At 40.8% G+C, this 23,669-nt stretch overlaps 1 protein-coding gene across 4 annotated transcripts in view; it reads right to left on the reverse strand.

The window, feature by feature from the left end:
• LOC136695461 (neuronal PAS domain-containing protein 3) overlaps positions 1-23,669 on the reverse strand; it is a 257,450-nt gene that overhangs the window by 76,344 nt on the left and 157,437 nt on the right. For all 4 annotated transcript variants that reach the window (XM_066669573.1, XM_066669565.1, XM_066669590.1 and 1 more), the window contains one exon: positions 17,550-17,639. In XM_066669573.1, the coding sequence (XP_066525670.1) occupies positions 17,550-17,639 (90 nt within the window). The remainder of the gene's footprint in view (positions 1-17,549; positions 17,640-23,669) is intronic.

Here is a 23,669-nt window from a genome sequence, read left to right on the forward strand (position 1 = left end):
GGATCATTCTCAGCACTGCAGTGACACTGACATAGTGGTGATGATGTGATGGTGTGTGTTGGCCTGGTACGAGTGGATCAGACACAGTAACGCTGCTCGAGTTTTTAAACACTGTGTCTACACGCTTTCCACGCTGTTAGACACTCCTACCTTGCTGGTCCACTTCGTAGATGTGAAGACAGAGACAGTAGCTCGTCTGTTGCTGCGCAGTACGTGTTGGTCGTCCTCTGGTCCTTCATTGGTGGACACAGGACGCCACACACAGGACAGTTCTGGCTGGATATTATTTGGTTGGTGGACTATTCTTAGGCCCCTTAAACACGTATCAGCTTATTTATAAGAACAGGTCTGCATTTTGGCCTCCTGTCCACATGAAAACTAGTGTTAGGTCACTGGAAACAGAGGTTTTAAATCTAGATTCATTAAGTTCATGACTTGCGTAGTGCACTACATAGGGAGCATGGAGTAATTTGGGATTAAACCATTTCTCTCATGTTTTGTATTGTTCTTAAAGAGGTACTTCTTGGACTGGTATGATAATGTTTTTGTATTTGCCTGGACTGGATATTTTCAAGAATGGAGAAAGTAAAATCTCAATTTCTTCCTTTTTATTTATTTATTTATTTATTTTTTAATAAGCGGATTCATGTGGACAATGCCTTAGTCCAGCAGTGACACTTAGGGCTTAAAAAACTCGAGGCACACTGCTGAGTGAAATCCATTTATAATAGCACAACACACATTACATATGTGTCTAGCCAACATACAAACATATTGCTAGAAACACATTATAATGCAATTTTGAAGATCTGGGAAGAACCTGTGGTCAATGCATATATCTATTTTGCTTCATGAGCACAGTGAACCCCCTCCCCCAGACTTCTGCATTTACCAGAGACTGAGAGACAAAAGCCATACCTCACCTGGGGTGAGGAGCTTTGGAATCACAGCATTTGTGGGAAAAAAAATGGGAAAATGATGGGAAGGGTGGGGGTTTTATAAGGTGGGGTTGAGGGAGGATTCCAGGAGGAGGTGTTAGAAGGTATTGGCCCAGGAACCAGAGAAATGAAGATAGGAAGTGCAAGTCTATTCTGATCAACTGTCTTGCCAGCCTGGCTTTACCGACACATTTAATGTCTTCTTAATGTATATTCAGCAGCAGGCTGAAAAAAAGGCTGTTATGGGCCGCGCTTGCTTGGGGAGCTAGTTAAATGATTCAGGGGGGAAACCGTGGCTTTCATTTAGGTTTGTGCCCTCCAGTCTGTTTATACTGGTCGATACACTTGTCTGAAGAATATAATGGATTAGCACATCATTCAACAAAGCAGCAGCAAGGCAGACTGGGGGCGATGGAGAGAGAAAAGTAAATTACAGTTAGCAGCCAAGGTAGGCCATGCCCTGAGCAAGGAAACATCATATCAGTTCGCAACTCCTATTCCACCACCCAGCCAACCACAGTGTAGGGGTGGAGGGAAAATAACGATTGGAGGGAAAAAGACAAGAAAAAAAAATCTTGTAGCAATGAAATAGACCAGTTTAATGTAATAAAACAAAAGCATCTTTCCAGAACAGTCTCTCACTCTTGTTTCTTTTTATCTGAGCTGTCTTCCATCCTCCTGCGATATGAAGAGGATATGGAAATATGAGGGCAAACCTCTTCCCAACACCCAGCCAAGAAAATCATAGTAAATACAAATTCTGCTCCCACTGCGCGCTGACTTTACTTAAGGCATAGATAGAGCCACTGCGTTCTGTTACATGGCATTTGAATTTATTCTCAATTACCCAGCTCTGCAATACGAGGACAGAGGCAATGTAAATGAGTCTTCCATCTTATCTTAGCAGCAAGGCGGCTTTTCCTTTAGGAAACAAATGAGAAACATGGCTAAGGGTCCTGGAATCTCTCTCTCTCTGTTCCATTAAGAGAGTATCGATCGGAACCCCTGTTGCTCTGTGCTCTGAAATGCCATGATAATCAGAGAAGTTAATACAGCCATTCATTTTCACAGGGAAAGAAGCCTGTACATATACCCAATCAGAGTTGTCTTTCTAGAGGAAATAGTATTATAAGCTTTTGAGCAGGAATTAAACTTTAAGCTATACATTAGGCTTTAGTATAATGACCTAAAGACTTTTGGATAATAGCAAGAAAAAAGAGTATGTTTTATTGTCATTTGTAGAATAGTGCTGAGCACAAAGGCAGTGCATTTCACAGCTTCGGAATATAAACGTGCACATTTGTCACAGCACAGCAATAGTCATTTAATTTAAGGCAATTACAGAGAGCTAATTACACTCTACTCAAAAGAGCATTTGATATAAAATTCAAATAAAAATCCATACAGTGCTTTGTCAATGATAGGCACCCTTCTAGACACAGATAGATTTTTGTAATGTTTTATCTAATTCTGCCGCACATCAAAATACTGCATTCCATTGTTTGTCTAAGCCACTCCCAAACACAGCACCCTGAATTGGCAAGGGACAAAAGATGGCCCGAAGGCCTCAGGCTAAATGACTTTTTAGTGACAGCATCATCAAAACGATCCTTTTTTGTTGCCCCACTCAACCAAGACATTGGAGCGCTCTGCGCCAGGCTGACTGATCCGTGGCCTTGCATGATATAAACAAATCCACCCAAATGTGTCCATAATTTATACCCCGTGGCCTTAAGGGGAGCCATGTTGCTCTGGTACATGTGGAGCAAAACTGTCGCTTGTAGTGTCTGAAAAACAATATCCTAATCTCTCCTGAGCATTCCACTAATAGCTGTTGACAATCACACTTCATAAAAATTTCATTACCCATCCAGGCCTCACCTGCACAAAGAGCATCAGGAGGAAATATGCAATTAAACTGGATGTAGCACACCCTAATATGACCAATTATTATCACATAAAAATCACTAAGCTTTCATACATTAAAATAACATTCTGTCAATTTGGTAACTAAAAGAGCTTTTAAAGAGTCTAGAGCAACAATGCTGAACTCTACTCTTTGTGTTAGGCTTTTTCTGTCACTGTAATAATTAAATAAAATGGTCGTCACTTCCTTATTTTTCCAAGTAATCACAAAAATATTACAAATTTTATTTAAACGATTACTATCCTCTAAGGCTACATTTAAAACTCTGAGGACACTTCCATACAGTGGATGCTAATTGCAAAATAAACCTAGGAATTGCGCTTGGACCTGAATTAATGCATATTATAGCTGGCTATAATGTAAACCTAAAGTGTTGCTTTGTGTCTGCGTTTACACCGGTCTGATGAGACATAAACAACACGACAACAACATAACCTTTTACCCGCCAATCCCTTTACTAATTTTCATAGAAAGACACAATCTGTGCCTTAAGCCAGGACGCTCACATACTGATCTCCCTGCCCTCCCCAGAGACGCTCTCCCACTGAAAACCTTGAATTTATCTAATGTCTAATGCATTTTCAAATAGATTGTCAAGGCGCCCAATTCAGTATCTTTTTATTGAATGTCAAATCTGGGTGTAGAGCAAGGAGAACTTAATCTTTTTTTCCTCCTCTGATATGCAAGCACCGTATCTCACAAATGAAAATGTTGTCAACATCTGCATGTACAGAACCTGCAGGCACAGTATCAGACGGATCTTACATAAAGTAATATGAGGCAGATATGCCACACTATAACTATTATTAGAGCTGGGGGATAAAAAGGCTAATAGGAGCAGCAGATAAAACACATTTGCTGTGGTAACCACATGTAATGACTTGGCACTACTACTGCTGCTTTATGTTAGAAATCTCAACATAACTCACTTCAGCAGGTAACACATCACAACTTCAAAACACATCTGAAGAAAAATAGCATTGCCATTAACACAGTAGCACTCATTTCAACATGCTTATTGTTAATTGTTAAATGTGAGCTAGTTCACTTATATCTACAATTTTTTATCAGTGAATCATGAAAAATATGTGAATTACTTTATTTTTACTCAATAAAACTCTTACTAAATAATCTCTTTCAGTGATAAATTCTGAATAATATGGTAAAAGTAAACAGATTACCACAAATATTTATTAAACTCTGGGAAGTCCAATAAAACTCCCCCACCCCCTTACTCCCAAAATGAGATTATGACATTGGCCTCTTTAAGCATTCCCAAATGTCTTTCGGATGGCTAAGAATGGCTAAAACAAAATAAAAGTCTCACCAAAGGGTTAGAATGACATTGGCATGCAGCTGCTAAGGCTTTCCAAAATGACAGCCATTTGCACTTAAATGAGGGGATTTGTGCCCGGCCGACCCATTACCAATACGCCATATGTGAAACCATGTCTTTATCCCACATTATAGAGGAGGGAATGAGATCTCCTTAGACCACATTCTTTCTCTCCCTTTCTTCCTCTCCCTCTGCCCCACCTCCTCCAGCTTGCTCTCTTCAGATGGGATTCCCTGTCTATCAGGGACAAGGCTGACATGCATCAGGTAACTCTCCACTTGTGCCTCAAAGTGTTTAGAAAATGGACTTGAATACCCCTTACACCTGTACGGGACATCTGTGTGTCCGTCCGCCCGTCTGTCTGCCTGTTTGCCAAACTTAATGCAAATTAAGTGCATCAGAACCAAACTAATACTCGCCATCACTCATCCTCTCATTATTATTCCACAAAGTCTTCCTCACTTGTTATGAGGCAAATGATGGGGTTCCTTTTCCCCATTCACGTGCTGTGTCTGATGGATGTAAAGGGATTAGAACGTGCCTCTGGCCCAGCAGCAGATACCAAGCGAAACATCCCTCTTTCTTAATGCAGTCCTATCAGAACGAAGCCATAAGGATAGAGGACAGATATCATACACTCGCCAAAACAGAGATGTGACTCGGAGGCGGCACGAGGGAGCGCACTCATCCTTCACCGGCGTCCCTGCCGCTCCTCGTCTGTTTATTTTAGTCCTTTATCAGTCCTGAGGTGTGCCATACTACTCTCTCCATCCTCGTGAAACTGCACGTATTGATTCATTACTAATTATCTATCATACGGGCCAGAGTGCGCCGTGCATCATTGCAGGTGTTCCTCACGATAATGGATGGATGAAGTTATCATCCTTGTACACAAAGTGGCAGTGACATTTGCAAAATCCTCAAAGCAAATTCCCCCTCTTATCTGCTCGTAGTTGTGCTACAGAGGTGCCTGCTCACAGCACCCTCGTTAAGTCACAATAATTAAGTCTCATTTGTAAAAGCCTGTGTACATAAATCCAGATAATTGTATGGTGATATTTATGGAGAGAAAACTATATGTGCTTTTAATGCAACTTTATTAGGGCCCATGTTGTCCTTTCTAACACACTGTGAAATGAATATGGCCATGACTCCTCTGGACAGTGATTTCAGCTCATCTGTGGGTCTCGAATCTGATATAGAATGTCTAAATAAGCATCCAGAAAAGCTGTCAGTGGGTTATCAATGTTAGGCTGCAATGTTAAAAAAAGCTTTTTATTTTTTTATGTCTGAATGTTTACTTCACTAAAAATATGGACAACCTGCAAACTGAATGGACCAAAAGAGGTGGTTTCGGTCCAAATCAAACTGATACATGATACATTTTTGAGTTAAGGCAGCATAAATTATAATGATGGACATGACCAAGCAATTTACTCACTGCTTTCACTCCAAATGTACAAAAACCAGAGTGACACAGTGGTGCAGCAGGTAGTGTCGCATTCACACAGCTCCAGGGACCTGGAGGTTGTGGGTTCAAGTCCTGTTTTGGGTGACTGTCTGTGAGGAGTTTGGTGTGTTCTCCCTGTGTTTGTGTGGGGTTCCTCCCACGGTCTAAAAACATATGTTGGTAGGTGGATTGGTAACTCAAAAGTGTCCATATGTGTGTGTGGCCCTGTGAAGGACTGATGCCAACAATGAATGAATTAATGTAAAAAACATTCATTTAACTGTAAATTCACTACCATACCATGCTGCCTTCTGTGAAACATTTTACAAACGTTTATGGCGTTTATGCGTGTTTTAATGTTCAGAGTTGTATCGTTGAGGGAGAACAAAATTCAATAACACCTCTCTCCAGCCCCAGACATTGACTGTCTTGGTTTTTATGTTGTGTGTTACTGCAGCAAACAAAATATAAAAGCTAAGAAGCTAGCTGCAATTCCCACTGGATTACTTCTGCTTTATTACCAACCTTACACTAGCATACTACATATGGTATAAAACAATACAGAATTATCAGAAGGGACTCAGTAGTACACGCAGATGTGAGATGCATGCGCCTCTACAAACCAATCAATTACTGGACCACATGTGTACAATGCAACAAAACACTAACCTTGGTTTCGGACCTTGGTTTAAACTTTCATGTTTGAAAATGCCTTGACTGTGCTTACTTTATTCTATTGTAACATTTTAAAAAGATGATACATGGTAAAATATCCCAGTGAGCGTCTCTCTCTCTCTCTCTCTCTCTCTCTCTTTCTAATATATATATATATATATATATATATAGAGAGAGAGAGAGAGAGAGAGAGAGAGATCTTTTTTTATTCCTCCTTCCCCTCACCTCTCCCTAATGCCCAATGATGGTCTTATTTTCCCTAGGTGAGAAATTGGAAACAGGAGGCATACATGGTGTCCACGACTCTCTGCTCCTCTTTCAGAGAGGGTCAAGTCTCATCTATTATTCTCCAAGGCAAGAGTCACAGGGCCTCATCAGGCCTTGTTATATCCTTATATGATGGGTTTCCAGCCTCTAATACATGGGTGAGATTACAAACACATTTTTCTCTTTTGCAGCATCTGGGTGGATATGTCACATTAAGGTGTCACCCTGACTTCTGTTAAAAGAGGTTATTACCAGTTTTATGGGCCTGCCTCAAAGAAAGAGAACACAAGTTATGTGTAATGAATGTCATCTTCTCTTAAGAAGCTAACTGTACAAGGACAAGGGCCAAATCATTTCTCGCCTCATACTTTACACATTCATCTGTCTGCCCTTCAATATGGAATGATGGTGTGGCTAAGTTCCAGTAGAGATTGAACTATACGATACACTACCAAAAGTAAGTACACTGTTAAGTGTTTACAGAATGCCCCTCTCCTGCACAGTGGCTGAATTTCTGCAGTGTCACTGTGTGAGTGTTCAGTGCGTCAGATAAATAGCGACCACTATCAGTATCAGTTTGCCAAAATAAAAGTATGAACCAGAACAGAGAATGAAGGAATGAGACAAGACCAGGCAAGCCCATTTCACTACCAATCGACTTCCTTTGTTGATGATATTGCTTTAAAAACCTGTTAATCAGTACAAACAGTAAAGGAGACTGCCACAGGAAGCAAAAAATGTTCAAATGAAGCTGTGAAGCCACAGGCAGGCTGCTAAAGCTTCCATGAACCACACCACAATCTACACCAAGGTGATTAAAACTTGCTGTGCTCACTCCACAATCTACCTCAGTGCTGTTTAAACTTGGTATGCTCTCTGTGAGGTACCCTGCTGGAAGGAAAACTCACTATGCCTCTTACGCAATCTACACTAGTATGATTAAAACAAACTATCCCTGATCTGCATACTCCCGTGTGCTCATTCCAAAAGGCACCATGGTGCTATTAAAACACATTATGCCTGCCCCAAGATCTACACTGATCTGATTAAAACTGCTGCTCCGTAAGTTACCCCAGTGCAAAATATATCTGCTACTTGAGATAACTCAGGTGCAATTAAAACCCGTCTGCTCTCCACGCTACCCCAGTGCAAATACATTGTGTTGTACCCTCTATAGCAAGCTAAGGCTGATGTGATTAAAACTTGCTCAGCGCTCTCTGTGAGGTAACCGTGTTGGATTCAGCCTCAATCTGTATGCAAACCAAATCCCAACACCCCCCCCACCCCCCCACCCCCCCCCGCGGCCTTCAGAGAGCATCCTTACTTTATGGTAAGTAAGACAATTAGCAAAAGTACTGTTTCAATCAATAGTTAAAATGAGAATGTTGTCAAACTCACAATTGTATAATAATAGACTAGAACAACAACAACAACAACAAAAAAGTTAAACATGTAGTTCTAGGACAATCATCTAAACTACACAGTATACATTTATAGAAGACACATTAAGTTTCAGAAGTTTCTGATTGAAAAAATTCCTATGTTTTGAAGATGAAAAGTTGCTTAGCAGAATTCTAGTCAAACTTATAAATAAGACAGTTTATCTCAACTAGCAAACTCTATTACACTCTGTTTATGAAGTGTGCTGAAACTGAGCTGCATTCCCCATCCAGATTCCTCCAGATCACCGCTCAGATCAAAGGGTGAGTAAAAGCCCTGTGTCAGCACACTGGAGCTGTGATGGGACAGATCTACACTAAGATATTAATAAGAGTCATCAGATATGTGAAATGAGAGCAGCCATATCAGTCTGGAGATGAGCTAGAAGAGGAGGAGGAATCTGACCACTGCGCTTATCAATGAGCCATTTAGAGATGAATGATAGCAGCAAAGCGAATACACAGGCCATGAGCCACAGACCGCCGCAAACTGGTCAGTGCTCCTGCATCCACTACACGCAGTTTAGCTATGAATCTGAGGAGAACTAAATTGAAATAAAAATCCGCTAGAATAAATCAATTGACATAACCATGCTTTAACCACAAGCTTTACAGAACATGCCATTGATATGACATTTTAACACAGCTTTATCAAAACATAAAAATTGAGAGGCTTATTAATTTGTGTGTGTGTGTGTGTGTGTGTGTGTGCAAGATCAGTTTCAACAGGTCATTCCCTGTTTTTATTTATTTTATTTATTTTTTAAAATTATTATTATTATTTTTACATAGCATACATTTGATAAGCTACAACAGTTCAGCTCAGCACATGGCATAACATCAACCTCAATGTCATGTACAGACCCTTAACTCCAATCTATATTCATTAGATAGAACAGGATTTTCCCCAGCATTCTGTAAAGCTTGTCCAACCTCGCCACATTTGTGGGAGGGGCAATAGCATGATCAATTGCAGCAATAGGGTAAAGTACACATAGCATTAGACACTGATGGAGTGTCTAATATAGAAGTCTTTGCTACAAAGACTGTACAAAGATGAAGATAAACAATAAAGGGAAAAAAGTCTATAATGACTTCAACAAAAGGTGACAAGAGGAACAGAAATCATCGCAAAAGTTCTGTGACCTTGACAATGTACCACCAACCCATCTGCTCATGAGTTTCAGCAGTGCCCTGCTTCTCCCAGACGGCCTTCCTTTCACCTGTTTCTCTCCATCTTTCTCTCGTTCCTCTGAGAAGGTGTGTCCCGGAATAGCAGCTGGTCTAGGATCAGACACTTTTTGTCCATGTCACAGAATTCATAAAGGTTTGAAAGGCAGATACTGGTCTAATATCAGAGGACTTGTGTGTGAAGGTTAATAAACACGTACCCTGTATCTACATTCTGGATTCCACTATCTCTGCAGAGCCATTTAACCAGGGGAACAGCACTGTCTGCAGTAAAACAATAACTATGCCAGGCTATCTACATGCCCCTAACTTACATTCATCCAATTATTAAACGCCTGTGTTGACTTTGAGATTCGTGCAGATTCTTTCTCTTTTTATATTGTTTTTGGCTTGGTATCAAGATGGAAAGGCTGGAAACTCCAGCTCCCAAAAGGACGCTGCCCTCCGAAACCTTGACGTGCACAAAGACGAGTGTGCAGACAGGCCTGCCCTGCCGAGAACGATAAGGTCACCCGTGGGATTGCTGAGATTATCTCTGTCAAGCACTTGGACACAGCGCAGTCAAATGATGCATCATGCAGTCATTTTCAGGGGGAAAAAATCAATTTCTTTACCAGGTCGCTATTTGCTTTTCAAAGTGCCCTTGTAGTCTTTGGCTCGGAGCATTTATCAATTTAAATGTTGTGAATTGATAATGTTTTTTAGCCACGTGCCTTGTAAAGACAGTTGAGCGGTGAGCACTTGGAAACCTTCACTCCTCCCCCCTGTTGGTCACATGCAGCAGACATCCAGTGTCTGTGAGTGGATTCAGTGAAGGGATGCTGAGAACACATGGGGAAAAAAAACACCACCACCAACAAAAAAATTTCTAATATTAAGCTTGTTTTTTCTTCTAACCGTCAGAGACCAGGGGGGTTCTGACAAACTCTGCTTTTGGTATTTTGGTTCATGCAGCTTGGCAAAGTAAGACAATTATTAATCTCATCATCAATTCATTAAAGGGGACGTCTACGGTTTTGGGGAAATGCTTTGTTTTGAATCTTGTTTGTTTTGTTCAGAAGCGGCACATCTTTTAAAGTAAAACAGTATGTTTGAGGAAAAAACAACTGCTGTTTGTTCGTGGCTGAATTTAACTCGTCTGTAGGTTTGTATTCACTGTTTGAATTACCACAGAAACTCATTTGTAACTCGAGTTGTTTAGTTTTCTAACACATTTTGTCTATGTTTACTTTCATGCAAAGAGAGAAATCCTAGCATACCGGACCAAGACACTTTGCATTTTTTGCTCATTTACTGACGGAGGGCAGCAAAGTGTGAGGAAACCTCCTCAGAATCTTATTAAAAGTATGTTTTGATTAAAATCGTGAACGTTGCCTTTAATTCATTCATTAATGTAGATGTATATAAGTCATGTTTTCATTAACAGTACAATTTTGTTAAATCTTCAAATGAACACGTAAAAACAAAGTAATTTTAACATTGTGATTTATTGATAATTTATGGTTAGTGAGCATGTGGAGTGTATGAAAATACAGAAAATCCTATTGAAAATATACTATCTTAGCATTTACAATTAAAAAGCTCAGAACAGCATAAAATTGTACTCCTATCCTGTTCTTGTGTAGAGCTCAGGTAAAGAGAAGTATGGTGCACTCAAATGGGGGGGGGGGGGGGGTGGGCAGTCGGGATCAGATGTGGCTCAATTAAACATGACCTCCCTCTGCCCGGACTCTCTCCACACTGCTGCAAAACCCCCATGCAAATACTGACCCTCAGCCGCCACAACATCATAAATAAAAGAGTACTTATTATACATTTAGTACCATTCTGCTATTCTGCCACAACGGGCTATTAGAATAGCAAGTGGAATAGTCCTCCACTGCTTTTGAGAGGGTTTGGTTGGGAAAAACTCCACAAAATGAAATGACAGCGTTCACAAGAATGGACTCCAAATATGTACAAATATAGATTAAAAGAATTCTATGAATATGTTCTATTATTGCACTATTTCATGTAATATTTTATTTGGGTTAATTCAAGAGTGGAGGACCTCGAGCCCAAAGGCCACATGCGGCCCTATGCACAACAAAATATACCGTACCAGTCAGAAGTTTGGACACATCTTCTTGGACACACTGGTGAAATAGGGTTATTCTCACTGTATAGAACTGTGGACCAGCCCCTACCTCTGCACAACACAAGTTATGGTCTCAAACACATTAAGAAGGCAAGCAGTTCTACAAATTAACTCTTGATGAGGCCACAGCTGTTCACTGAACAACATTCCACGTGACGACCTCATGAAGCTGACTGAGAGAACGTTGAGAGTGAGCAAAGCTGTCATCAAAGCAAAAGGGGGCTACTTTGAAGAATCTAACGTATAAAATATTTTCTGGTTTGTTTAACACATTTTTGTTTACTACATAATTCCATATGTGTTCCTTCACAATTTTAATGTTTTCCATATCCATTTACAATGTAGAAAATAATAATAATAAAAAAAAAAAAAAAAAAAGAAAAAACATCAAATGAGAAACTTCTGACTGGTACTGTACATTCACAAAATGTGGAAAATGGCCCAAAACGAATGGGTGTGTCCAAACATTTGACTGGTACCGTATTTCATAGATTTTTACTGGCTATATTTTTCATCTTTCTGAAATAGCCATTGGTTGTTATGCAGATAAAATGTGCACTTTTTAAATGATCCAATAAACTGCAAGAACCATGACTGCAGTCCCAACCAGTAGATGTTTCTGATGCATCAGTAAAGTCCAGTCTGCACAAGTGGCTATGTGAAGGAAAATCCTTGACAAGTGTCTTGCCTTTCAAGTAAAACGTACAACAGATTTCTTAGTCATTGAAGTGAAGTAAGCCTGGATGCTAAATTCATAGAGAAGCCTTGACTGTTCTCAAAAGAAAGAGAGAAAAAAAGAGCAGTATTGTAAGTCATCACAACACGAAGCACACAAACTATGACACTCAACAAGAAACAGTATGAGCTGTAAAAAATAAGGTGCTCAGGAATAATGAGTGTAAAGCAAGCTTCTTTACAGTGACCTAAAAGGAGCTGGACAGTGAGACAGTGAGAGGCACGTTCAGCTCTGAATAAACATGACTGCAAATGTCTGAAGCTGTATTCTGAAAGAAAGATCATGAACCAATACTATGTCCCTATTAGATGGCTATATCAGAAGTTACAAAACACAGGGATGCAGAACAATACTCGGCTATGGGTCATTTGGTACAGGGCTGCAACACCTGCCAGTTACCGCATTTAGTAGCAGCAAATCTTCACTTTTTAAGAATAATTGCATTTATTTATTTATTTTCATGTATTTATTTGTTTTAAATAAAGCTAAATTATACTTAAATGTATCTGACTTTAATATATCAGTCTACTGTCTTCATCTTTCTGAATTAACATTAAGACAGAACCCTGAACCTGCCACAAAAGCCCTAAAGACGTTGTTGCATTTTCTGTTCTGCATATGTGTGTGAGCCTGGGTTCATATAGCATTATTTTCATTTAAAATGTGAGCAGCCTATTCCTGAAGTACTCAGAGTTTCACTGCTCTTAGCCAAACTAAATATGTGCTTCCTCATATTTGCCCTTCTTGCGCTTAGATTTTCAATGCTTGCAGGGATATCCACACCCCCTTCACACATGCCATCTGTGGCCTGCAACCAGATATGTAAATATTTATTTGAGGAAATGTTCCCCACCCATGTAAATCTACACAATGTTACATTTGGATTTAAGTAGATTAAAAAATATATAAAAATCTCAAATGCCATATTCTGCCATGTCTCCTTGCTAAAAGAATACCACTTCTCTTCATGTGAAATTGTACAATTAATAAATAAGCAGAAAAACAACAACAACAACAACAAAAACACATTAGATTCAATTATTTGATTAGGCAGAACGCTGCTCTAAAAAATGGCTTGCTGTCAGACAGGTAGAAGAGGAAACTAAAGCAGAGGCAAAGCGGGGTGTAAATGAGTGAAGGAATGAGGGATGGGATAAAGCAAAGGAACAGGGCTGATCTCCTCACAAAGATGTGATCAGACATTCAGGCGGACGGTTATGCTAATACATTCAATATTCCTGCACCCTGTGTGGCAGGGCTCGAGCGTGGGGGCGGGGAGGGGAGGGGCTGGGCGGGGAGAAAGGGGATGGGGGTGGTGGAGAGGTGGACGGGTGGTTGGGGGTTTTGGAGGGTTGGATAGCGAGGAGGATAGAGAGAGGCTTCTCTGATGGCTCTCAGGTGACGGAGCTCATGCTGCTCTGTCCCACACAGCCCAGCAGGTGTCTACATTTCCTCCCAGACCTGCTTCTTTCTCAGCACACTGCAGGGATTTCAGTCCTGTTGATGTGGCTACACTTTATTTTATTACTGCCACTTTGTGTGGTTTTATTCTGCTGAAGAATGTCTGCTCAGCAACAGAACACTCAACTGGGCTCAGACATTTAATCCTTATTTTGCCATACTTTGTCTGTCAGATACTTTCCTACTTTAAGATTTTGGTTATATTACTTTCTTTAGGGAGATAACATAACTGCTGCTGTTTTTTTTTCCAAAACAACAAATGTTATATATATCCTGAATCTAAAGGAGAGGTTCTCAAATATCATGGTGGTTCTTGAGTGGGTTATCTAAAAAAATGATGCAAATTTCTCACATTTCTGAGTGGTGAAACTGAGAGTGGCTGCTTGAATGAAAGAACACGCACCCTTGAGTTGGGGAATGCTCTTTAGCTAATGTGGGTGCCTTGAAGTGTTTCGCTGAACTGTCTAACAACGTGCAGCTTGTTTCATTACCTTGTACATCTATAAAAATCATATGATTATATTCATACTATGTCCTCTATTAAGCTGCAGCCGGTCCATGCTGCTAACTCCTACTAATACTGAGCAATAACAGCAAACACTTCCAAACTCACAGACCAAATCTAACCACACCAGCAGGTGTCTGCCTTTTCTTCCAGCACTGTTTCAATGCACAGAGGGGACATGGGGCAGCCAGCTCCTTCAGAACAGAGCGGCCTTCTCTTGTGAGGCTCTGCTGATGCAGATAGGAGGGGCTGGCCGGAGGCGTTCCAGGAATCGCTTTCGCCAAACACAAACAATCGAGACAGACAAATTCCTCTGCCATATGGTAGATTACACATGGCCTTCAGATGTCGCTGAGCATACAGTTACGCTACGCTTCCAGCTAAATGCAACGGGTTAAATCCAAACCCTCCGTGGCAGATGAGAACTCAGATGCTCTCTGTATTCCAGATGTATCAATTTCCTTGGATATCCAGTCCATGTGAGTGCATATGCTGTACTGGCAGGGGTGCAGGCTGAAAAATGGCCACCTTCCAAAAGCTAATATTCTTTTGGCCGGAATAATGCGATTATTATTTTCCTAGCCATCAGCCTCGGCACACGATGCCATCTGTTACACAAAGCAAACATACACATCTCAATTACAAAACAGACAGCTGCCCACTTGCAAGCTGTACCTCAATATCACTGCAGGGACTCGCATGACCCTGCAACAAGGTCTTACAAAAAAGCCTCATTCGGCCAACGACCCTGCGCCGTGCTGATCGCCTTACAAACCACGTAAGGAAGGCCCGAGTGGCATGATTATTCTGCTGCCACTCAATTTGTGTCCTGGGACGGTCTATTGAATGGCACCACAGCAATTCTGGTGATTAATCTAGAAAGACGGCAAGCCATCCATCACATATTAATTATTGGAAATGAACTAATCACCCAGCTCAGAAGCCAAATATTAGCGAGGGAGGCTGAATAACTAAGACATGCGCGGGTTTTGGCAGCATATACCTTTTACATGCAGGCGTAAAACGATCATGGCTATTAGCACAACAAAAATGGTTAAATGGCCATCTGGTGGAGAGAATAATACGAGTAGGAATCGCAGTGTTTCACCTACTGTCAAACGTGTGCCTCATTATCAGAGGAATCTGGAAGTGGAGTCACAGACAGAGGCGATAAGAGAGCAAGTACACGTCCACTGCCTTCAGCTCAACCATGTTGAGTGCATTATCAAATAGCTAAGGGCATCTGCCGAGGTTGTACGCCATCACAATAGTGTCCGCAATACAAGAGGAAAAGCTTGCTCGTTCTGTAAAAACCTGTTAGGTGCTCCGGTCTGCACACATTAATCTAACACAAGGTGGTCAATGGCCACAGAGGGAAAAGCAATTTCACATCACTCTCTCATTCAGCTTGGGGGGGGTGGTGCACTGGAAAAGGAGGAGAGAAGGCTGTAAAAATGTTCTCTTGAGTGCATGGGCCAGAAAGAACGTCTCTGTAGACAGATCAGAATTTAGCCCTTTCACGGCCCAGTCGATAGGAGATTTTTTTTTTCTTTTTTTAACCTCTGAAGTTATTACAGTAGTTAATCAGAGTCATTTTTTATACTGATATTATTCAAAGATACAAGAGTTATTACATATTTAATCACTGTGTATAATGTAATTATTTTATTACATTGATTTATGTTATTATTTGACAGCTGCACCATTAACTTACATTTGTTAAGTGCCAAATGGTTGAGAAGATTGTTAAGACATGCCAAAATAATGAAACAACAAATAAATAAAGCATGTTTCAAAATGTAATAAAGTATCTACTCTTCTATTTACAAGCACAAAGGTAGTGGAAATTGAGATCCATGATTAAACACATGCACAGGAATACATTTACATTTAGTTTATAAGCCCTTCAGAGTTCACCTCTATTCATCTTCTCGTCTGTTCACCACTCAGCTAAACATGGCACTCGAAGGCTGATCATTGTGCTGCAGCTTTTAAATCTCAACACGGAGCTATGTGGTTCAGCAGATATAATTGTGGCACTAGCTGGCAGTATTGTCTCTGTGCTACTGAGGCCAGGAGAGGATGCTTTATATCTGCTATCAAAGAGCTGAGGATGGGCTCGATTGGGAGATTAGCGCTCCTCTAGTGCCTCTGGAAGCCTCAGTGCCTCTCTGAGAATAAAGCTTGGATCTGAGTGTCTGAACACCCGGATGATTGAGCAGCAGTGCTCAAAGGTCATGCTATCGACTACGGCCCAGTGTAATGGCTGCACTATGATTCAAGTCTTGAATGGGTAATAGCGCCTATCATTAGCTCTTTGAATATCAGAGCTAATGCATCGCTGCTTAAAGACATACATCGCTTTACTTGTTCATGTGATCATAAAACAAGATGAGGAAGAAAGTGTTTTTATGTAAAAGATCCTTTTCTGATGATTTAGTGCATGGTGGTAGCACTGTGATTTGAAAGTAAAAATGAAACCACAAAAAGCAGGAAGTCACTTTAGCAGCACTTCCACTTACCAGTGAATTCATTAACATTTCATCAAAGAAAAAAAAATACTTTACACAAGTCAAAACCCTGTCAATTTGCAAAAGCTTAAACATCACTGATCTAATTAATGTTGAAAATAATTAACCAAGCCACACACTTTTTTTGGTCCTAAGACAGATTAACAAGCTATAAGGTTCCCAGCAATTAAGATGAGGAGACTCACAGGATCAGCTTAGCCATGTAAGATAATAAACTCTACACATACTAAAGACTTAACAAGCCATTTATCAGCAGGCCAACCTCCCGACTGCAGATAAAGCCCACATAAAAGATAAGTACAACAAATTCCTACAGCTTTGGGGACAATTAATCAATTATTTGATAAAAATCATCAATCAATTAATGTTCAATTAAATTAGAATTCGTTTTAATCGGCAGCTAAAAAAAATCATAAATTTAATCTTTCATCTGGCAGAGTAGACAATTTAGCTTTTAGTCAAATTTCCTTTCTTCTTTTGATCTTTGGGTTTGTTTTTAAAAGTAATGCTGGTGTTAGGAACTTCACCTGAAACTACACCGAATACCAACCTGTACCTCAGTGTTAGCCAGCAGTACTGACTATTGACTGCAGTACCCCACAGAGAGAGACAGAGATGAGTATTTCACTGGCCACTGGGCTTATCTAATAACTGCTGGCTAACACAAGGCTGTTCATCTGATTGAGTCTTGGCAGTTCTGAAGGTGGAGCTCAACTAGACAGAGCTGTGTGGGAGCTCAAGGTCACTCACCCACTCTCTGACCTCAGCGATTACTACTATTATTGATAGGTCCGGGTTCTGACCAATAAAATAAGAAGAGTAATAAGTATCCTCATGAGGATCTGTGTGTTAAAATAGGCAGCATAGAAGGCTGCAAATTATTTGCCAGGCCAACTAATTTGTTGGCTTTCTGCTGTGTGACAGTGAAAAGAAACAAAAATTTCACATGCACTCACCTGTGAAAGCCCCAGGTATATGGACACGGTCTCTGAGATGTACAAAAACCTCCCCTCCTTGTTTAGTGCAAATACGAATCCATCCAGGGACTGTGGAAGGGGAGAGAGAGAGAGAGAGAGAAACAAGTGAGACGATATACACACAAACAGCTCGTTTTTCAAAGTGGAGGGAGAAGTGTGGCTCACAGCTTCGCCCTAAAACAGTTACAACTGCAATCACACCCTGTGCAGAAAGGCCTCGGAGAGGTCGTTAAAGCAAACAATTACAACATAAATCAGTGGCTCCGTATCACAGACGCAACTACTGAAGAAATCATGGAGAACACATAAAAACACATCACAGAAACGAGACAAATTCATATTAATAACAGCTCCAAATATGAGACACAGACTCCTTTAATGTTTCCCAGATTACATGCATATAATTAGGGATTTTTTTTTTTTGTGGTATGGAAAGTCTGGTGGTATGGAGATCACTGCTGGAGACTCAGAGACAGGGCCTCCAACAGGCAACAATTAAGGCATTGAGGTCAGCTGGGTTAATTACATATTGTCCCCTACTGATGCAGATAATCTGGAGGGCCTGCTAAGCACAGGAGAGACGGGTAAGTAACAAATGAGAAAAGGCTTTTTCATAAGAAAAAAAAGAAAAGAGCAAAAAACAAAGCACCATGCACAATGTCCCATCCGATCTGATCACCTTTTTATGAAAATGAGGTTTACACAGACGGGTTAGAAGAGTCTCTCTCTCTCTCTCTCTCTCTCTCTCTCTCTCTCTCTCTCACTCTGTCGTTTATTTCCAGCTCTAAAAAGAGCAGTGGCAGCTGGCGAGAGGAGTGCTCGGTCTCTACTCGCCGATAAAACAGCACAGCCCCGGGCTATTTACAGCACGCTGATATGCAGCTGACAACAGCAGCTCCCTCAGTGGGCCGCCCGAGCCCGCCAGCCTCCCCAAACACACAAACACACACACGATGGTGCCGACGCTTAGCTTACACTTTACATTACCCTGCCTTCACACCGCCGCTGACGCTTTCTATGACACTTCACAACACACAATCCAGGATTTAGCACATTCCAATCCACTTTACATTAACTGCACTAATGCTAGCACCTCCGCTTTGTCACACTCTGGATCACGTTATGCTAATAGCATTGCTGTGATTACATTAGGCCTAATCTCGGCCCCGCTTATGCCAGCGCTGATGCGCAAGACTAAATATTACACTGCACCATGCTTAAAGCAAACGACAGCTAGCACTTAAGAATATTAGCAAACCATGTACAGTGTAATGTAGTATACTTAGTCTGTGTAATGAATGGCTAGCATGTCAAAGTGGTTACATATTTACTAAAGACCGAAGCCGGAGATTACATCTAACATTTGACTTAAACTTAAAATAACAAATAAATCTATCCAAACTGTGCACAATAGGCCTATAATTCATTCTGATTTCTGATCAAGCTTCTAATTATCTTAATTATTTGACATTTACAACATGTCTACCTACATCTACATACAGTTCACCCGATACAAACAGTATAATTCATAATCCAAAAGATTTATTCAAATTCACATTCCACAAATGCACACAAACATGCACTGTTGCATGCATTATTTCTCTGAAGCACCTCATAGTATTTTAGTCCCAGTTCCACATCAGTTTTGAGTTGCTCATCATTCTCGCCCAGTGTATAGTGCTCTCCGCTGGGAGACCACCCTTAGCCCGCCTCAGTGAAGGATTATTCCTCAGTATCTCGACCGAGGGAAGTCTACTCAAGCGCTGACACGGCCGCCTGCGTCTCCACAGACCAAACCCCGTCCGTCAGAGAAGACCCCCAGCATTCCCCTCCAGCCGGGGCTGCAATCATCTGCAGGCCGTTTTTCTCAGAGGCGAAGCGGCTGAAGGGCAGCAGAGTTGGGTCTCTGGAGGAGCCTTCGCCAGCCTCAGCAGCTCCCCCAATGATAAACGGCCTCTGTTTACAGGCTAACCACTGGGTAAAGTGCCCTATAAATCACCAGGCAGACAAACTTCTGGGGGAGAAATGTGTTACATTAGGATGGGCTTTTTATGTCATTTGTTTAAAACAGTCATGCCTCGTGAGCCGCCTCTCTCGCTCGCCCCAAAGGAGCCGAGACGGAAGAGGAGAATCCTACCATTTTAAGAAGTGGTCTGGCCAGCTCAGAGACGGCTAGAGACTTGCTCTGAGGTTGTGTGCTTGACCTTTGGCAGTAGACAGCACAGCTGTGAGCTCATAGGAGTTAGATTAAGCTAGAACAGATGAGCCGGTTCTCGTGCTCCTTGCAGATGGAGAACCTTAGGAGAGGAAATTTTCAACTAAGAACACATGCCTTGTCTTTAGACCTGTGCAGATGAATCTCTCTAGTCATGGAATGGGCTTTAGAGCACTTTTAATACAAACAAACTATAAAATGTTGACTCTTATTACATTGGTACTGATTGAAATATTATGATATAATTATATATTTACAAAGATAATGCTAAAAAAAAGATCAAACCACATTCCAACCTTCACCTGTTGGTTTAAAATTAGAATCTGACAGAATATCTTAGCTTTTTTTCAGTTACAACTTATTAAATAAGCAATTTACAACCACAACAGGATTCTGAGGTATTAACTGCGAGTAGGAGTTACAGCGTGTTTTGATTTAGGACTACTCTGATCCACAGCTGTTGTTGATAGCATCACAGTACAATGTTATTTCTTTTAAGCTAAAAAAAGGAAAGAAAATAACAGAGACACTAAACTTGATCAATATTTTTCATCACTTTTTGCTTTAACTGCTAAAGCTTGAGATGTAAAATGAATAACAACGAGTATGAACACTGGCATCTTGAGAAACAGTGCAGAACAGGCTTTCTGCGCTGTAGGAGCAAACAGTGGCTCTGTCCAAACTGCCCATGTTTTTCTAACAGAGGACAAATATGCTGGGGCTGAAGGACACGAGCTGACAAACATCAATCTGCTCCCTGCACCCCGTCCAGAGCCACCGCACTCTGCCATATTAACACACACAGCGCTGGCCAGCCGAGAGCGGCCTCGTCGACTATTAACATATCATTAACTATTAGGTCAGACAAAATGGAGAGTGAAAGAGGCAGAGTGGGAGCAGGGCAGCTGGCGATGGGGGCATGCCACATGTTCAAATTCCACTAAGGTCCCCATCCCTCCATCTTTTCCTTCATTCCTCCGTCCACTCCAAATCCCTCCTTTAAAGAATAATCACTGCAATCAACACGTCAGGCAATGCTGCCACAGTCGCCTATTGTGGACTCTGTGTGTGAGTATGTGGACACTATGTAAGTCTGTAGTTTCTGGGTGGACATGTGGACACAGGGTGTATGTAGACTATATATGAGTATGAACATTTACTGCTCTGACCTGTTCTCCAGTAGACAGATGAAATTGACAATGTTCCATACAAATTTATCACTTTCACACTGATGCTCAGAAGAACTGTGTGTATGGGACAGGGACATATGGAAAGAGGGAAAAATCAAGTTTATTTGTATTACTGGAAACAGGGTGAGAGAGAGAGAGAGAGAGAGAGAGAGAGAGAGAGAGAGAAAATGATGAGGAGCATTAAAAGAGATCTTATCTGAACTCCTCTATTGCCATGGGAACTGTGAAAAATATATTTTTCACTGAAGTCAATTTTGAGGCTGACAAGCCATGTAGAAATGTGCAAATATGGATGCAGAGTATTGATTTATTTATTGAAGGCACTAGCTCGGGGATGCTCAAATCACTCATCTTATCCCATGCCGAGACCCCTTCAAATAAGAGCATCGTTATAACGCCTATTTCATACAGGGCTTAGCACTAGAGAAAGGAATTCAGCTCCTGCTCAACATGACGTATTTATTGGCCTACTTTATACGTGAGTGACCCACTGCAGGAATCCATTTAATAAAAAAAACAACCCAAAACAAAAACAAACAAACAAAAAAAACACCTTTTTTATACAGAGGATTTCCCAGTCTCTTTCTAGTGTATTTACATTTTACTGCAATACTACTGCACATCTGTGCAAATTATAGAAAAAAAACATTAAAGACTTATGTTGAGAATGTCCACAAGCAAAACAAATCATGAACTAAAAAATTGTTGTCACATTGTAAACAATAAGTCAGACAGACTTCAATTTTAGAAGAATTAGAATAACTGTACTTCAGTTTCAAACTAATTTGGCTTGATGGCTTAGTAAAAATGTAGTTTTTACTTTATTCTCAGCTTAATGTAGTTAAAATTTCTAAATTCTACTACTCTAACTAAAGCCCATTTTAGCCATTACTAGCTCCCACCATAAGATGTTGCTCCTTCATCTGTGTCTGCAGCCTGAAAAAGAAAGATTCTCGTCTCTCAGACCCAGGACCACTAAACTCTAACCACTAGATTCTGAATATATCAGAATGTTTAATAGTAAAGTACATGATTTTCTACACTAGATTATCCATATATTTTCACAGGTACTTCCTCATATCTAGTGCAGATAACAGTCTTACATAGCAGAACTACAAATGGAATCAGTGGCGTTAAGTAAATTTGACCTTTTTTTTTGTACAGAAATGTAAGCAACACTCTTGACTCTCAGTGTTGGAACTTCTATTATGGAAATTTCACAGTAAATTGACTTGCAAAATCGTTTACACCCCCCCCCCCCCCCCACACAACCATCCCTACCACCAGCTCTCCCAAAACTGAAAAATCTACACTGGTAGTTTATCCACAAATTTCCTCAATGTAAACATGAATGAATGTGGTGTGGCATGTCTGATTATGATTAGTGCTTATAAAAAGAGTATTGTTCTTAGACATGGCCCACTGGCGGAGGAGACGGTTTGGACGGCTGATATTTGAAATCTAAATTAGCGTACAGCACCGAGGGAGAATATGATCTGTACTCGTGGAAAGCAGAAAGTGAACATGGGCTTTTCTCTGTCCAAATTGCCACGCTTTGGAAAAGTTCCTTCGGGTGACGAGGCAACAATATTGTTTCTACCTCCCTGCGTGTCTGGATTTAATTAAGTGATAACAGTCACCTTCGGGTGATGGCACAAGACAATAATATCAGAGTTAAGAGAAAGTGCTGAGGAGACTGGGCTCTCTCTGTTATCGCTTGAGAGAGAGAGAGAGAGAGAGAGAGAGAGAGAGAGAGAGAGAGAGAGATTGTGCATTTCTCCCATTACAGACTCCCTCCTTCTTGGCTTTAGCCAGGTTAGGCTCAGGAAATATTTCCTAAGTCTAATCTGTGGGGTTAGAGGAGGATTTAGCTCAACCCTAAGAGGATTAATTCTAATTTGAATGCTTACGTGTTTAAACACAGGCTTAATAAAGTAATATGACGTCCATACAAACAAATGAAAGGCCTGGCTGACTTGGGAGGGTACTGCCTGCTAGAAGCTGACACTAAACCCACAACTGAGGTTAAATGCACACTTATATGTGTGCACACACACATATACGCATAAGTTTGTTGTTTGCCAATATCTTACATATGCATACATTTATATCTAGATCTGTCTAACAGATGTTGTTTTATTTCGTATATTCCTGTATTGAAAGCCTGCAAATATTCACCTCTCTTTTTGGAGAAGAGAATGTATTGAAATTGTAGGGAACACAACTGGAATTTTAAAGGTACCACAGTAGTTTTAAAGGTACATTCACACTGTTTGTCTCTTTAGTATATGTAATGTACAGGGGTTAGACAATGAAACTGAAACAACTGTCATTTTAGTGTTGGAGGTTTCATGGCTAAATTGGAGCAGCCTGGTGGCCAATCTTCATTAATTGCACATTGCAACAGTAAGAGCATGTGCATCCAATGGTTCAAACATTGTATCCTGAAGACGGTGCCGTGTATCAGGATGACAATGCACCAATACACAGCAAGACTGGTGAAAGATTGGTTTGACGAACATGAAAGTGAAGTTGAACATCTCCCATGGCCTGCACAGTCACCAGATCTAAATATTATTCAGCCACTTTGGGGTGTTTTGGAGCAGGGAGTCAGGAAACGTTTTCCTCCACCAGCATCATGTAGTGACCTGGCCACTATCCTGCAAGAATGGCTTAAAATCCCTCTGACCACTG

Source organism: Hoplias malabaricus, chromosome 1, assembly GCF_029633855.1.
Source record: "Hoplias malabaricus isolate fHopMal1 chromosome 1, fHopMal1.hap1, whole genome shotgun sequence".
In the NCBI taxonomy this organism is placed as follows: domain Eukaryota; kingdom Metazoa; phylum Chordata; class Actinopteri; order Characiformes; family Erythrinidae; genus Hoplias; species Hoplias malabaricus.